Here is a 19,133-nt window from a genome sequence, read left to right as displayed (position 1 = left end):
TCTGTCTGCACCCGCCGCACATGCGGAGCCAGCGCACCACCCCCTATGCGCCTTGGACGATATGTCACCAGTACTCAGGTAAGATTATTCTGTTCTGTGATGTCATCTCTGTGACCTAGGTGACAGAAAACTTAGCACCTTATTATGAAATGTTACCTTTTTTGATTTCACATTTGTGTGTATATGTGGAAGACGAAGACGTGGGTGGTAATTTAATGCAGAATAGCAGCGGCGCCAAGATTTTATGTAGTCCGGGCAGGTATTGTGTACCCTCAGCATGTGACTGTAAATGTAGTCTTATTGTTTCTATTTCTTTATCTTTGTTGTTAAGATAACTATCAGTCTTTTACTCGACTAACTATGGGCTTCTTATAAAATCTTTGTATAATAAGTCGTCATTATCATGAGTTTCTGAGACTAAAATCCCCGTTTATAACGTATTTTTATCTTTGTTTTGTCAAAGGTGAAAGACAGGGATGACGACATATTTTATACAGAGACTAGCTGTCGCCCGCGATTCCGTCCGCGCGGGATTAAAAATAGATGTTGGCCGATTGTCAGACCTACTCAATATGCTCACAAAATTTCATGAGAATCGGTCAAGCCGTTTCGGGGTTGTATGGGAACGAAAATTGTGACACGAGAATTTTATATATAAGATTTTGTTGTCAGAAACCCATGGTGAGAGACTCAGATAAGCTTGACATATTATCTATATCTAGTTAGTTTGTATTTTGTGAGTCATTTTGTTTGTTTTATAAATTGTAATATTTGAATAATATTCGAAATGGTACTACAATATATCGCATCGTCTACCATAGACTGTTTATGTAGTTTACACATTGCATTATAACATCGATATAAAGTCGTAAATCACTGGATAAATCTCGCAACCACGCTTGCCTTTCTAAATAATGTATTCACTTCGCCCGATGCTTTAGAATGCAGACGTGTAGATCCACTCTAACTACTATACGATAAATAGGAACAAGAACAGGAATTACACACGACTAATAATCGCAAACATCAGCATGACAAAAATCAAATAGACACAAAATAAGACGCCTTATAACCTGTTCATTTAATAGAGGTGGTGTAACGTTACCTTTATTTCCAGATCTAATCCACTATACAGGGAGGAAGAGGAGCAGGAGGTAGTGATAATAGTGGACTCGCTGGAGGAGCCAGCGGAGCCGGAGCCTGCAGGTGCCCCCCGTGTGCCCCGCCGTGCACCCTCCACTTCTTCAGGTAACTTCCTTTACTCGAAGCATTTATTTTTAGTAGCTGTCTCCCGCTACTCCGTCTGCGCAGAATTGAAAAAAAAACAAATAGCCTATGTGTGTAAGTGTATTCTTTAAGACTATGTTTTACATCTGTGCCAAATTTCATCAAGATCCGTTTAACCGTTCCGGAGATATCTTCAAGCAAACATCCATCCATCCAAACATTCTCATTTATAATATTAGTAAGATTATAATTTAGGTAGCCTCTTATTCGTTTACAGAATCGAATTATTTTTCGCCGTTTTGCACGTAATTATTATATAGCTTAAAACCTTAAATCATTACAGTATTAAATAACATGTATTTGTGCAGTACATCAAATATTTGTTTGATATTAAACTTACCTATTATAATTATAAGTTTTAAATTACAGAGTATATGCATGACATTGAATTAGTATAATCAAGTGTAGATAATTATATTTATTTTGCTGTCAAAATGGTTCAAAGTGTATTGAACGTGCGATGTTATTACTAAAAGTTAAACCTATGAACTTATTTTTTTTATTGATTCACCGAGTTTAATAATTGGAAGACATCTTCATCGGCAAGTATCTAAGTACCAGTTTTAATTATGCGATGTCACCGGCATACCACTCTGCACACCCACATTTAGACATCTAAATTCTCGTCAGTTTCAGACGTTCGTTTTATCTTTTGACCTGGTACAGGGTACGGTAGCGGCGGCGGCAGTGCGGGGCGTGTGTCACCAACCTTACCAAAGATAGAGTACACGCCGGATCTGTCCCGCGACGCCGACACGGAACGCTCACCTGCTTCAGACTCAGATTGCGACAAGTCAGGCTCACGCGTCTCAGAGTCCACCTCAGATGACAGTCCTGACTGCACGCTCTCCAGAAGCCTCAAAGACGACATAAGAGCCTGTTTAGGTGGATGCAGGTAATGTACAGAAATATGCAAATTTTTTATTAATCTGTCTCTACCAGTACTGTTGAATTGAATCCAAATAACCTTAAGAGAAATGAGTGCCATATTTTCTTGAATGGCATAATTTAATCGATCACAGTTGAGATCCAAACAATTTTAAAGGTGAAACGAGTCCAGTGGCAGGCTTTTTGATTGCTATTGTTCTTCATGTTTAATACAATGTTTATTTAAACAACATTATATCTATCAGATGGGACAAAGAGGTGAGCGAGTTGGTTGCGGCGGCAGCGCGAGGGTCCGGCGGCGTGAGCGCGGCAAGAGCACGGCTGCACGCAGCATTGCGTGCGCTGCACGAGATTCCCGCACTACCCCCGGCACCTGCACACCCCGCTACGCCATACTGCGGGCCCGGCGTACGCCCCGGTGACGTCACTATGCGTCCCAAGCACGAAATGTCCCTATTGGTGAGTACTACCTTGTAGTTCACTAAAACCATGTTCATTTCTAAATGTAATTTGGTACAAAAGTTTGTCCTTTGACAATTAATAGTCAAAAGAGTATTTACTAGCTCAAACTTGTAGCAATTGTGAGACAAGACGTTCAAGTCAGATTTCAACACGCTAAGTACACGTAATCACGTATCCTTTTTGTAACTGAAGAGTTAAACATACAGATTATATTAAATAAATAAATAAGTCGGCCGCGACTCCGTCCGCGATAAAAAGCTTAATTAGTGTAGCCCACCCATCCATCCATCTAAACATTCGCATTTATAATATTAGTAAGTTAAATAAAAAGCAGCTCTTAAAGGCATACATTCGAAAAAAATGAATAAATAGTATCGTATGTCCGTCTCCTGGCTCTAAGCTACCTCCTCACCAATTTTCTACCATATCGGTAAAGCCGTTCTTGAGTTATAAATAGTGTAACTAACACGACTTTCTTTTATATATATATCTATATATAAATATATATAGATATGTATCTGTACCGTTTTAACTGCATTGGGCAGTACAAAATAAAAATCAAGCGTTCAATAGCTTACAAATTATAAGTATCCTTTTAGTTATGGAATCATACGAATAAGAGTACTTGATAACTTGTCTTAAATCGCATTTATTTGTTCAATCTTACGAAATATTTGAACCAACATTTGGACAAATACTTGACCAATATTTTGAAAACATTGTCATGTAACGAAGAACCGTTAAAATTAATTACTTACGTGAAAAACTAATATCTATTTTATTTTGATATTTGGGGTGTAATTCCACTGCCATTAAACTTGTATTGTCGTCTATTTTGTAAATAGAATTATACATATATTTTTACAATTGTTTTGGCAATGGAATCTTGCTTTTAGATATTTTATAAACTGAATATTTTGAGGTCAAATATTGGTGATAAGTTTGTTACTATTTGTTTAGTATTTTAGTCAATTATTTGTTTATTTTATTTTATAATTATCTTGTTAGTTACAAGTTACAAGAAACTTTAATGTCATCATCATCATCATCAGCTCACTATACGTCCCCACCGAGGGGCTCGGAGCCTACCCTAAGTTAAGGGTGATTAGGCCATAGTAACCACGCTGGCCAAGTGCGGGTTGGTTGACTTCACACATATCTTTGAATTTCTTATCAGATATGTGCAGGTTGCATCACGATGTTTTCCTTCACCGTAAGAACGTCGGATAAATGTGCATATGTATATCGGAAATCGAAAAACACATTGGTACATGGCGGGATTTGAACCTAGGACCTGCAGATTGCAAGTCGAGTGCTTGACCACTGAGCCACCGACGCTCTTTAAATGTAATTATAATTTATGCGAGGATTTTGCATACTTGTGAATTGAATTGCAAATTATGCGCACTTAAGTATCGGACGCTAGTCTCACACAATTGATATTAAGCATCCATGAATTTATAATAATATAATTTTAATTATTGTTAGTCGAAAGAAACATTCAGGTCAAAACTTCTTTGATGGCTACATGCCAATGTTTTTCTCTTATTTCATCGTCTGTAAAATTATTTAGGTGTACATGTTTACGGTTTTTTTTTTTACTTTGACTTTATTGAAATTTACTAGCCAGCTCTTGAAGCCTAGTAAATTTATCTACTAGGCTTTATCACGTTCGGTAAGGAAGTGATTTTCTTATTATATTATTTCCATTCCTGCCGTACAAGGGGCTATAGACCTGGTACTAAAACTATATGCTAATTAGACCTTGTATTGTTTAAGGCAATTTCTTGTCGCGTACGACATAGAGTTCTATACTTATCCTAGCTTGTAAGCAGCACGCACAAGGTTTTTTTGACCTGGTACCAGTAAACATGACAGAAATCATACGTATCACTATAAAGTTCAGATAAATACACATAGAACTTATCACTAAGTATATAGTTACTTAGTTCCATATGTCTTAGCACTTGCCGTTATTTATAATATGCCAAAAAAACGTAGGAACTATCTTAGTTACCGTACTTTCTTCCAATGTCCTACTTTCCCACGACACGTTTGGTCAAACAATTTAATATTTCGTAATGAAATTAACGAGTAAATTACATCAAGGATATAAATCGCGCGTCACATGATCAATGTGAAATCAAAATAAATCGCACGACACGCTTAAATGTTTGTTAACAACATTATATTGACAAACGAAAATAAATTTATACTTGAATAATTTTACAATAAAATAAAGTGTTTATTTCGACTACACATCGGATTAAAAACAAAATCTATTCCAAAATAGGAGGCCTAATTTAGTCCTCTTTCCCTTCCCACCCTTTTTTTTTATAAGGAAATGATGGAAGTGGACTTTCTGGATGGGAGGATGCATGGGAAGGGTAAATATTTTATTTCTGTGCATCCTCTCCTCCGTCGATTAAAGGTATGCAATTGCGTATGTCTATGGGCAACGGTCACTTCGCTATTTCAGCGATTTCAGGTGGCCGCTAGTTCGTTTGTCACCTTATGACATAAAAAAAATATTGTATAAAAGAATCTTGTAGTTTTTATGACGAAATTTTTAGAAAACTGTCAATCTGTAGGATCATCATCAGCTCACTATGTCTCCACTGAAGGGCTCGGAGCCTAACCTAAGTTAAGGGTGACTAGACCATAGTCAACGCTGGCCCAGTGCGGGTTAACATCACACATATCTTTGAATTTCTTCGATATGTGCAGGTTACATCACCATGTTTTTCTTTCACCGGAAGAATATAGGATAAATGTACATTTTATTAATGGAATTTCGAAAAATATATTGTTACATGGCGGGATTTGTACCCAAGACCTGATTACAAGTCAAGTGCTTAATCTGTGAGCCACGGACGCTCTATATAATCTGCAGAATAATTTGCTAAAAAGTGTTATAGTGATTCCTAAAAGCTTCGTATCTTTGCCTGTCCAGGAAAAGTCTTTCTAAGAATTGGCCCTTTTGAATATTTACATCATACATTCACCCATTGTGTTGCACCATTGCAGGCAACTTGGTCACTGCGACGTGCATGTAATATTAAAATTCCCTATTTGATATTCAAAACCGCCCATTCGTTATTCCGGTGGTCAAGGCGGTGAGTCAGTGCATGCGTTTTGCATGCGTTTGTTGTGTTCGAATATTTAGGTCACGGCTAATGTCAAATTTTATAAGGGTGCATTCACACTAGTTTTTTCTCTAACTCTTATAGTTATAACCTAATTAATTAACTGCTGGAAGTATATCAAATAACATTCAACCACAGATACGCTAATACTATAAATTTAACGAAATTTCCAAGACTTAACAGTGGTAGAGCCCGCTTTAACATCTTCGCACGAATCGGCCCGGCTCGCCCGGTGAAATACCACGACCACACAGAAGACAGGCGTGAAGTGGAAGCAATTCCGCGTTTCGTCTGATGAGTGTGCGTCCCGGAGGCCTAATTTAGTCCTCTTTTCCTTCCCATCCTTTTCTTTATAAGGAAAGAATGGCGAGTGAAAGTGGACTTTCCGGATGAGAGGATGCATGGAAAGGGAAGATATTTTCTTTCTGTGCATCCTCTCCTCCGTTGATTAAAGGTAGGCAACGCATATGCAATTGCGTATGTCTATGGGCAACGGTCACTTCGCTATTTCAGCGATTTCATGTGGTCGCTTGCTCGTTTGCCACCTTATGATATAAAAAAAAAAACTAAAGTGTAACTAGAGTTACAATCAAACGAAACTCGATTAGCCATATGATCTGTAAAAGTAGTTATGTACAAAAATTACACTTTTGCGTCTGCATTTTTGCGTTATAAAATAATAGCTCTTGCCCGCGATTCCGTCCTTGCCGGACAGAAAAGCTAAATTAGGATCCTATGTGTTCTTCCAGACTATGTTCTACATCTGTGTCAAATTACAGCGAGATGCAGTCGCTCTGGTGATACTTTCTAACATCTATCTATCCATACATCCAAACATTCGCATTTATAATATTAGTAAGATATAAAATTAGATCCTTTTGGTATATGTTTCGCTTTAGAATGCTAAACGGAGGCAGATAACCTTCCCAGAACATTAACATATCAAACCGCGACCCTAAGTTGACATGAACCCTAACAACTAATGACCATTATCTATAGTACATGCTAAGTTCAGTAGTCAACGTATTCAATCACATCAGATTGGAATGCGTGAGAAGATCGTATAATAAATCACAGTCACGAATATAAATCCTGTGTAATAAATTACATGTAAAATTGATGATTGTTTTAACATTTATAAATGGAGTAGAATTGACGAGTTGTCAGATTTTTGTAACACTTTTTCATTTGTCGGTAATGAACAGATGTTTGGCTAATACATATTATTGTGGAGCATTAAACAGTTTGGTATTTTACGTGTTTTAATGCGTATATTCAGACAATTACCAAGATATAATAGTATTAAAGAAACTAACGCACTTTTGTAATTGACTTATGAAAAAGCTGTAGTCACCGACACCGTCCGCATGGAATTTAAAAAAAAAGAATTAGTAACCTATGCATTCATCCAGACTATGTTCTACATTTATGCCAAATTTCATCTATATCCATGCAGCCGTTAAAATGATATCTTCAAACAAACATCCATCCAAACATTCGTATTTATATTATTAGGGTTTGGTTGTGCGGGAGTGCCTCCGCTAAGTCAAGTGCGTCATATTTTTTCAAAGTGATTTGACACTTTGTAACTTTGTTGTATTAAAAATATAAATAATCTTTATAAGACATGCAAACTTGATATCAAGTGAGCTGTACTAATTGCTATCAAGGTGTGAAATAATTAAAAGATTATAATCTTTCAGCTACTTAATTAAATAACGTTTTAACCGTTATTTTAAACTGTATTTTGTATTATTATTTTCAAAATATAATTGTAACATTTGTGTAATATCTTAATTTTTTACAAGGTTAGGAAACTTTGATAGTGACATAATTAATATTTTACATACAACCATCAATAAAATAAAAAATAAAAACTACAGGCAAATGGTGTCTTGTGTGACGCAACATTAACCCTTGTCTTACTAATATTATAAATGCGAAAGTTCAGATGGATGTATGAATGTTTGTTAAAAGATCTTTTTGAAATTTGGCACAAATATAGAATATAGTATGGAAGAACACATAGGCTACTTATTACGTTTTTTTAATACCGCGCGAACGGAGTTGCAGGCGAGAGCTATTCGTAAATTTATAATTGTGTTTCTCTGGATGTGATATGTGTGTTAATATATCTTTCACTTATAGGAAAAAAGTCTCAAAGTGCATTACAATAAGGTGGTGGGTAGCTATAGTACAGATATGTTAGTGGGGGGGATATGCAAAACAATTTCTGTGTTGCCACATTCCGCTCTTGAACTACATTCACTCGCAAATGTAGTGGAAACGTACAGTTTAAAGTTTTAGCAAGACGCATAGAGGTTGCTCAACCGGCAACCAGACTCTCCTTCTTTAGGATGTATACATATCCTTCATCATCACGTCACTATACATTAAGGGATCCAATGATCGTAGCAGTTTTTTTCCCCATCCAAACATCTTATATTATAAAATGTCAGTTGGCGTAAGATATTTGCCAAATTATTGTTATTAAGCCGTTAATTTTTTAATCATATTTCAATTCACGCTGTGCTAGGATTTGATTTGGAATCGAATATCTGTTTCCTCAACTATAAGGGTATTTGGCGTTTCTAAATTTATTATTTGATGAAAATAATATCCCTTGTTAATATTCTAAAAGCATTTGCTATAAATATTTATTGGCAAATAAGACGTTATTTGCGCTACTAATTCGCATGAATTTGCCAACTAATTATATTTGTTTATGCATAATTAATAAATTAAATATTTGCTATAAATGTATGCTCTCGATTCTTTTCATAATAATTGGCGCAAAACAGATAATTATTTGACAAAGTTTATATATTTTATTAGTTAGGTTATGATTGAATTTGAAAATTTCTAACCTAAAATTTACTTAGCGAAATATGTACAAAATTAATTCTAAATAAATTATTTAAATATTTATAAATAATTACAAATAAATTCTCATGTGACTGTATAAAATCAGGTCAAAGTGACCTTAAAAACATTAATAACAACCCTTTATTACAGATTGATATGACTATAGCCGGTGGGCGTTGAAAATAAACGCTTCGTTATAATTTATACGTCAATTATACTAACCCTAAAGCTAAATAAAGCAATAAATAACATTTAAAACTTTAAATCCTTCGCAATGCCACTTTGTCTGATAAAAATCGATATTGTTTTTATCGATTAATCGACATAGATCAATTAGTATCGAGATGTATTGTTTGATATTATCTGTGGTGCATTTAATGTTTTATTACGAGATTTATGTCAGCGTTGATAAATAGATAATTGCTGTTTTCTACATCTCAATAATTACGTTGTTAATATTTTAACTTAAGTTTTGAAGGTCTGTATTAATATTAACTAAATTGATTGAAATATTATCTTTTTATTGTTGTATTTTAGGAATTATTTTTAAGTTTTAATTAACATTTTTTTTGCAATATTTTTGACTCTGGTTACGACGTTAAGATTTATAAAACATTGTATGCCAAAATTACGTGAGTTGGATATGAAAAGGAAGACCATTTGTCACAACAAAATTAACAATATCACAGCCATGACAAAACGTACTATAAAAATGTATAGATGATATATCTCGCGTACGTAGTTGTTTGGGCCATCTTGTTTTTTTTTTATACGAAAATTAACGTCACAAAGAAGTGGCATGAGCAGTGACCGCGCGCTGCCTTGCCGCGGGCAACTTGCGACAGACGTTTTCAAAACCCGATAAAGTACAATCGCACACAAAATAATCATAAATGTTGAATTATAAGTAATGAAAATAAATTATTAAAATACTTAATATCGACAGATGTTTAGAGCTTGGCAAAATTAATGTCAAAACGATAGTTTTTGAGGCTTGTAAAGCCTTCAATTTGAAAAATAGATGCTCTATATTATAATTAGGATTTCCTTGAGTTATTTAGTAATGAGATAAATTATAATGCCCCTTAAATTAGCGTTGCAAACTTAGATAGAAAGGTAAAGTATAGAGAAATATTCGCAAATGCATATGTACTTAAAGTTATTTCCCTTAAGCAATACATATAAATTTATTTATTATAGTCAAGCGTTTAAATAGTAAACGATTAAATTATACTTACGTTTATCCATAAAATTGTGTTTTATCACAAATTTATTCTTTATAATTGTAAATTTCTTTTGGGAATCCTATCGTGCGAGCGTAGCGATTTGGTGTCGATTTTTTATATTATTTAGTTTAATTTTTAGTTTGGTTTAGTTTTAGTATATAGTTTATTTGATATAGTATAAATTATTAGCTTATGTCTTAGTTTAAATATATATTTCAAGTTTTCATAGAGATTAAGTTTCTTTAAAATATTTAATTAGTGCAAAAAATTCAGCAAAATTCTCATATTTAATTACATTTAGACTTTTTCCTCTGATTGTACCGGGCGCTGTCTCTTGCGAATAATTTACGTATATTTATTTTAAGTGCACGGACAATTTATTTAACTAAAACTGTAGTAACATTACTTTAATATTTACACGACTACACAAATGTCCTTTGTTTCTGCGGATCATTTTTTTACTCTGTGATCTTTGAACCCGAGCTATCAACGATAAATAGAACCCTTATAGGTTGTAGGTTGAAGTTATATTTTCTTTTTTTTATTATTACTACCTGTCGGCGACGACTCCGTCTGCACGAAATTAAAAAAATACTTAATTAGTAAAAATACTAAATTCAGCGAGATCCATGCAACCGTATTGGAGATACCTTCAAGCAAACATCCATCCATACATCCACACATTCATATTTATAATATTAGTTGTATTCTATCAATACAAAACATTTTATTTGTTTTATTTTTAATCAGAAAACGCCATAACATTCAGGTGGCTCTTGCAACGTGAATCGCGTTAGATCATAGCCACGCACAATTAAAAACTTATCGTTTATTTTTTTATTTCTAGTTTGAATAAATGTGAGAGGGTTCTTTCTTAAAAATCACTTACGCAATTAAAGCGTAAAAGCCTTTAATATATGCTTTTAATTTAAACACTCTATGTAAATTTAGTCAATTTATAATTAAACAGTTTATTCTCGGTTGTGTAACGGTTAATTTGAGTGGGCTTAAGGTAATTTACGCGAATGGGGACCTAGTTGTAAAATACGTACATCTTTGAAGGCTAGGGTTGCCACATCGGGATTGGGATTGCACTTCGCATACATTCCTGTTACGGTTTTGACTATAAGTCGTTAGTTTACTACTTAAATGTATGCAATGAACGTCTTTTTTCACTTGATAAGGAGTAAAAGGATATGTCACTGGTTTGTTATTAGCGGCCAGTATTAGGCCGGGACTCCAACAAAACAGAGACAAGACGAACGGAAAAGAAATGTTTTTTAAACAACCAATAGAATTGTGTTATTGACACATCTCTCCGCTCAGCTTCAGTGGAGATCGCTGTTCGGAGATGTGTAATATTTGTATGCCGCGATAGAAGCGGAGATGTGACTCCACACACATCTCCGCTTTGGTGGAGTCCTCCGAGCTGAAAAACATCTCACGCACAGCTAACAGCACACATCTCTGCTTTGGTAGAGTCCAGGCTTTAGGGTGTTAATTTTCTTAAAGTTGGCAACCCTACCGAAGGCCGGCGAATGGTTTGATTGAAATGGACACAATGAAGCGTTGCGTTAACGGTAGCTAATAATATGTTACGTCACTTCGCGGAGTTCAAATGTGATTGTATCTGTTATTGAGCTATATATAATTTGTACCTAAATACATACGTCTTGAGATGTATAAGAAGGGATTAAGTTAAGAATACTGTCGACCAGTAAGCCAGTAAATTTGTAAAGCAAAATGTTATTGCATTTTAGATGGATGAATGAATGGGTGTTTGTTAGAAGGTATCTCCACAACGGCTGCATAACATAGATGTGGAACGTAGCCTACTTCTTAAATTATTTTTAATTCTGCGCGGACGACAGTTAAAGATGTTATAAATAAGAATCATTTAATGATGATGTGAACAACAAGAGAAAGACGAGAAGATATGGACATATTGTGTGAAAGAGGATATACTTAAGGGATCGAAATACTGTTGATAGAGGTAATAGAACAAAAGTACAAATTATGCTGACCCTCCTTAAGGAGAAGGTTTGCCTGATGAGGTCCAAGATTCAAACTTAACGATGGCCCACGCTTACGTGTTCCGTGCGCATGCTTTCATATAGGTCGTAGCGAAACTTAAAATTGTTTTATTTATTCCCCTTGCAATAATCCGAGCCACCAAAAAGTTTGAACGGCACTGTACCATCATATGTAAATTAAAGTTTGTATGTAACGAAAACAAATAAAATAATAAATTAAAAGTTAACGAGTTGCAACATTGATTGCAATTGCTGGCCGACCTTGTATAAAATTGACAAATTCTATTTACAAAATATATATTTTAATGGATTTAAATTATCAGTATATTACCGGATAGAGTAATGATAGTCATCCGTACTCGTTCAATTAGTGTTTGATATACAACGGATATTCTTAAGTCATTTTAAAATCTACATACAGTTGACTAAGTCATTTTGATGTGGTATTAGCGTGCGGTAACGCTATGAGGTTTCACGGAAGATCAGCGCTAAGTGGTCTAGAGAGGAACACCCAGCATACAAAGCTGAGTGAAACCTTATAGCATTGCAACACTCTTTGTAAATATTTCCTGTTTCTCAAACCTACTCAATATGCTCACAAAATTTGATGAGAATCGATCAAGCCGTTTCGGAGGAATATGGGAAGGAAAATTGTGACACGAGAATTTTATATATAAGATACATCGAGTCTGATTTTGTCTTTTAATTTCAAATAATCATAAAAATTATTGAATAATTATGAAAGTTTTTTTTTTAAATCGAAGTCTTGCAACATATTTTAATAAAATTGCTATGTTGTTTTCTACAGTTTATATAAACTTTGTCCCTTCGAATTGCAACTATAAATTTCATATTTAAATAAAACTATCAAATTTTAATGATTTCAGTGAATTTTATTACTGTTTTTATTAGTGTCATTGCTTCCAGTTATATTATGACTATATTGGTACGTGACGTTAATGCCTTTGATTATTATTAAAAGCAAATAATTGTAATAATATTACGATTTCGCAATGCCGATGTAAAATTTATTGTTAGTCTAATTGTTCGACCTTCATCACCCGTTTAAGAACAAATGAGATTTTAATCGCGTTTTATATGGCCGATATTTAATTGATGATTAAATATATTACAGTTTAATAATCATAAAGTATACCTTTGTAGTACCGATTGACTTTGGTACGATTTTAAACGACCTTTATCGAAATTATACCAAAATCTCCTTGTAATGCCATTTCTGTACAAGCTTTATTACTTGCTTTTCAGTTTCTGCTTCTAAAATTCATTTTTAGGGTTACATCGAAAGGAAAAAACGGACCCCTTATAGCAGTGGTTCCCAAACTTATTTTGTCTACTGCCCACTTTGAGAATAAATATTTTTTAGCGCCCCCATAATTTCACATATTTGAAAACCACTATAACTTCAACTTAAATTAATTAATTGTTGTGACCTATATATGTATATTAACGGAGAATTCTAAACGAAACTTTTACTATAACCCGCAACTTGAAACCTGCAGCGCCCACAAGGGGGCGTTATCGCCCACTTTGGGAAAGACTGCCTTATAGGATCACTTTGTTGTCCGTACGTCTGTCTGTCAAGACCCTTTTTCTCAAAAACGCGTGAAGGTATCAAGCTGGAATTTATTTTAATTTATAACCTATTGTTCCGTACTACGGCACCACCGGCGGGGAAGCAGCGTAGGGGTCCCTTCCAGACCTCACCCGCCGCCCCGCGCCCCCTCACACCGCGACCTTCAGTTGCGCTTCAGCACTCCGCGCGCCGACACATCAATCATATTTGTCTATTTTGTACATCATCTTTCATCGTAATATAATCATCAGCAACCAACCAGCCTTTCATTACAACATACAGTCCACTCGCTCAACATATGGTCCTTCGAGCCGGATTACAAATATAATAATAATTAGCTTTTGCCCGCGACTTCGTCTACTCAGAATTAAAATAAGGGTGTAATTTATCTCATGTGCTACACGAAGCTAAGTTTTATATGTGTGCTAAATTTCGATAAGATGTGTTGAATTGTTAAGAAGTTATAGAGTTATGTGAATCGATCGGAAACTGTACATATTATCGGGATCATAGGTAGCCTATATTCTTCCAGACTGTATTCTCATCATCTACTTTTAACAGTGGTAGAACCCGCTTTAACATCTTCGCACGAATTGGCCAGGTTCGCCCCGTGAAATACCACGACCACACAGAAGACAGGCGTGAAGTGGAAGCAATTCCGCGTTTCGTCTGATGAGTGTGCGTCCCGGAGGCCTAATTAAGTCCTCTTTCCCTTCCTACACTTTTTCTTATAAGGATGGGAAGTGGAAGTGGACTTTCCGGATGAGAGGATGCATGGAAATGTTTTCTTTCTGTGCATCGTCTCTTCCGTCGATGAAAGGTAGGCAACGCATATGCAATTGCGGTCACTTCGCTATTTCAGCGATTTCATGTGGCCGCTCGCTCGTTTGCCACCTTATGATATAAAAAAAAATCTCATCTACATCTGTACTAAATTTCATCGAGAATCATGCAGATTCTAGCGATACCTTGTAACAAACATCCATCCAAACATTCGCATTTAATTGTAAGATTAGCGAGATATGTTAATAAGTAATAAACATAAGTTTCTATATTGTGTAATTTGTATGCAAATACCTAAATAATCCTTATACTAGGTTTACGAGCACAGTTTAGTATTTAATGAACTTGTAAAAGCTCAGCGTGGGAAAACTTGTACGTTTTTATTGTCAACGAATGTTAAATGAGAACATATGTAAGTTAAACAACTAATTATGATATTGTTAAAAATTTATTAAATAATGAAATTTACCGAGAATTTAGATATTTGGAAATTCGTGTTACAGTGTTTAAGGGTTTTCGACAGACCGCAAAGTAAAGCTGGGAAGATTTTTTTATCGCAAATAAGATAGAGCCAATTTAACCAATTGAAATAAGGTTTTACTTTACAACTCTTTATATCAAGAGCAAGCAAGTCGTATAATGGATACGTAGACAATATTAAACCTACACTAAGGGTAACCTTTAATTATTGACGACTCTGATAGTTGCAGTTAAAGTCCTAAGTAATTTTCAGTCTTGAAAAAGAGAGTGGTTGAGATTTTTTAAATATTAAATAAGCTAACGCTTGCCCACGATCCATCCTGATGAAGTGATGTAGTCGAAAGATGGTATACGCTAGCTTAATGCCTATTCACTCTACTCTTAAAGGCTCCCACGTCATGCTTGGAAGCCTTCAAAAGCCTTCCTTTACAGTAAAAGGATCGCGTCGCCCTCGCGTGGGCTCGTTCGGTACCAATTTAGGGTAATCAGGTCAAAATTGATCGGTGTCCATATTTATTGCTTTCATTTCTTTAGTCTCAGCCACTTTGTGCTTGTCATGTTTTTTATTTAGACGTCAGAACGCCCATTGTTCACGCCCGCGCCGTGCCGGGGGCAAGTGCCAACAAATTACTCCATTTATTGATTCAAATCTCTTGTTATAAATTGCTTTTAATTTATAACTTTGGTCTGAGAAACTATTTATAGTTACATATACTGTTGCTTTTATTATGTTACTAGCTGTCGCCCGTGACTCCGTCCGCGCTGAATTTATAAAAACTTAATAAGTAGCCTATATGATCTCCAGTTCTATATATATACCAAATTTAATTGAGATCCGTTAAGTCATTTTAGAGATACCTTCAAACAAACATCCATCCATTGATCCATTCGAATATTCGCATTTATAATATTAGTAAGATAATATAACTCACAATCATTATAAAATAGACACACAAACAGTACATCAAATTTATTCTAGTTACTTCCCTATACAGTGGTCACTTTAAGACATCAGTCGTAGCTATTTTGGTTCATCACCATAAAAACTGTTTAGCTGTTATGGAAATATCTTCAAACCAAACACTAAGGTTAACGGTCTTTTCACTTCTTTAGCCTTCTAGCATAAAGTAAGACTAAATCATCTTGTTCATGATACGTAGTTATAAAATTATCATTGTCTTTATCTTATATTGTATTTGATTTCTATATTTTGGATTTCTAATCATAACATATTTCCTAATGTTATTGTATTTGTTCAACGACCATACGAGATGTCAAAAAGATGAAGTAACTAACCTGAAAATTATTTTGTCAGTGTTATGTTGCATCCGACTTAACAAGGTATTGTTCTAAAAATGCCCGATGGCCTTACATTTTGAGGCTTATTTTAAAATACGAAGACTCAAACAAACGTAACGATGTTATAAGTCTTGTTTTCTAAGTTATTTTATTTATGTGGCTGAATAGATCATAATATCTTTGCCTTTTAATGTAACCTATCGTTCGCGTCAAAAGGGTACGATGTACGCAATATTAAATTCATCAGCTGTCAAAGGCTCGAAGGTTTCATTGGAAGGTATTGTTTAACTGACGCCAGTGTTGCCCGTAGCTCCGTAATTAAACGTTTCTTTCGAATTTGACAAAGGCCAACATTGACGTTTGACATAACCTATACTTAATTCCCGCCAAATTGCAGCCCGAGGCGCAATTATGTTAAATTTCGGCTTAATAACAATGTAACTCTTAAAGGTATCGCACCCGGACATTATTTTATATTGTAAAATATTTTTTTTTATTTGTTTTATAAAAGCTTATGATTATGACGAAATTCAGTAAACCTGGCAACATATAGTCTAAGAATCGGTGGTACATTAAAATGTGTCATGTTGTTATCAGATGGGTGAAAATCAATCTCTGACCCCTTTACTATCAGTTTCTTTGGCAACTGAATAAAATATTTATGAGATTTTTATCATTATCACGTATAAATAGTTTTTTACTTGTTACTTTACATAGAACCTTCTTTTTATTTTTATTTCTTCATAATATAAGGTTGACGTGCATTTTTTTAGTTGTCAGTAATTTTTAGTATATTTTATCTATACTAAAAATTACTGGCAACTGTGCTGTTGTGTTTTTATAAAACTCGTATGTTTATTTCACCTTGGCTAAATTGATTTCAACTTATTTTGACGTTTACTTTCTTTATAAATTATACTTTTTTTTTTTTGGTCAACGGTCGTAATTGTTTATGGTGAAATTTTAATAAAATATGAGAATAAATTCCTACACCTCAGGGTCGAGGTCACAAGATTTAAAGCTCGACCTTAACTTTGCAAAAAGAAAACAAAACATGAACTTTGACATATTAAGATGTATTTCTTTACTTTTTTACAGACTTTATACCTTACTAGCTGTCGCCCGCGACTCCGTCCGCGAGATATTAATAATAAACTTAATAAGCAGTCTATATTTACTTCCAGACTATGTTCTACATTTGCGCCAAATTTCAGCGAGATCCATGCTGCCGTTCCGACGATACGCTCAAACATCCATCCATCTAAAAATTCGCATTTATAATATTAGTAAGATTTTGTACAAAAATGCATGATTACAAGCACTTTTAGGTCTTAGTATTTAAAAAATATATATATTTCAAGGCTATTATTTTTTTATTACGAATCAAAGATATTATAATGTAAATAGGAATGTTATTTCTTTTGATAATTTTATTATAATACATGTTGTCTATAATTTTTCACGCGCTGCAATTTTCTCATTTCATGTTCTTGACCGATTTTATCATTGTATTTTATTGCTTGAGTGCGGCCGACGAAGGTAGTTATGTGTTTTTCAATTATTTTACAATAGGTTATTTCATGGCATCATCATAAAAGCTAAGTTTTAATATGTGTTTCCATTGTCAAAGTTTGGACGGATGGATGTTGGAAGGTATCTCTGGAACATCTCAACGGATATAGAACACATAGGCTTAATTAAGTTTTTTTATTAATTCCCCGCGAAAAGAGTCGCGCATGCGACAACTAGTTTTATCGTAAGTCTAATACTGTATGAAAACTGAGATATGAAAGTGTTACGACAATGGAAATGTACGGTAGAAATATTAATCAACATCCATTTATTTGGCGCCACAAAATTTATTGAATTTCAATGTCTTAAGAGATAACCAACGCTTAAATCAATTATATATATCACTTAGAACTTGCACAATGTCTATTTTAATGATGTGATTGCATATTAATTACTAATACTTAGTCACTTAATTAGCAGGTTTATTAAGTTAAGTAATCTATATATATAAAAGAAAGTCGTGTTAGTTACACTATTTATAACTCAAGAACGTCTTTACGGATATGCTTAGAGCCAGGAGACGGACGGAAGAACTGCTTTTTATTTAACTTACTAATATTATAAAAGCGAATGTTTAGATGGATATGACATGGATGGATGGATAGGTGTTTGAAGATATCTCTAGAACGGCTGAACGGATCTCGATTAAATTTGGCATACGTATAAAACATAGTCTGAAAGAACACACTACACTAATTAAGATTTTTTATATATCCACGCGGACGGAGCCGCGGACATCAGTTACATATATAAATGCTTTATTGTAAGACGCATTTATCCAATTATGAGTAAGCCTTGGCTTCTGAACTAGATCTAAGCCCTGTGTTTCAGTAGCCAATCCCTTCCCCTTATCATTAATTCAACTAAATAATATTTGTTTGATGTGTAACAACTAAATTCGATTTTATAATTTCTTTCCAGGCCGCCAGCGCTCTGTTCACGCTAGATGGCGCCAGGGGTGAGATTCTCGCGCGACGATTGGCTCGAGGTGAGCGTCGTCGACGTCGATGCCGTGCCGTGCTCGCGGTGACCGCACTGTTGCTGCTACTGGCCGCCGTATGCGCTGTTGAGCTGCTCATGTCACGAGGGCAGAGGGTCTTTGGAGCTGTGCTGCGTTGAATGGTCAGCACTTGAAAGGTTAGAACAGTTAAAGGGAACCCCTAAATCCTAGTTAACTGGTCCTTAGGAGACTAAGGAGTATAGATTTCTTATACTAAAGCAACAAGAGTGTTAAATTCGGTATTCCATTATTTTGAAGTACGTCAAATTATTTGAAATGGTTTAAAGCAATGATAGTAAATATTGCCCTAATATTTTTTAGTTTTGGGATTGATTCTTTATAAATAAAGTGGTATGCAGAGTTGCTAAATTTATGGTATACTTTCACAATTGCTTAAAATAATTTCACATTCAACAAAACAAGTAAGAATCAAGGTGCAATTGTGTAACAATAAATAAGTTGGTTTAACCAAAAGGAGCTCACCTAGAAAGCTTTCGT

At 34.7% G+C, this 19,133-nt stretch overlaps 1 protein-coding gene across 1 annotated transcript; it reads left to right on the top strand.

Moving 5' to 3' along the window:
* Nucleotides 1–6: 6 nt before the first annotated feature.
* On the top strand, nt 7–18,767 carry LOC106114034 (uncharacterized). Its single transcript, XM_013307109.1, has 5 exons — nt 7–78; nt 1,118–1,248; nt 1,954–2,182; nt 2,421–2,634; nt 18,557–18,767. The coding sequence occupies exons 1-5, from the start codon at nt 62–64 to the stop codon at nt 18,752–18,754; spliced, it is 789 nt and encodes a 262-aa protein (XP_013162563.1). The 5' UTR covers nt 7–61; the 3' UTR covers nt 18,755–18,767.
* The last annotated feature ends 366 nt before the right edge of the window (nt 18,768–19,133 follow it).

This window comes from Papilio xuthus, unplaced genomic scaffold (assembly GCF_000836235.2).
Source record: "Papilio xuthus unplaced genomic scaffold, Pxut_1.1 DF828142.1, whole genome shotgun sequence".
Lineage (NCBI taxonomy): Eukaryota > Metazoa > Arthropoda > Insecta > Lepidoptera > Papilionidae > Papilio > Papilio xuthus.
The sequence above is the reverse complement of the archived record's forward strand: the minus strand, read 5'-3'. Positions and strand labels throughout refer to the sequence as shown.

What these genes read in the sequence shown, in the direction of transcription:
- LOC106114034 (XM_013307109.1), top strand. An exon ending in GCCTGTTTAGGTGGATGCAG is followed by an intron (nt 2,183 to 2,420) that starts GTAATGTACAGA and finishes TATATCTATCAG; the next exon opens with ATGGGACAAAGAGGTGAGCG. An exon ending in AGCACGAAATGTCCCTATTG is followed by an intron (nt 2,635 to 18,556) that starts GTGAGTACTACC and finishes ATTTCTTTCCAG; the next exon opens with GCCGCCAGCGCTCTGTTCAC.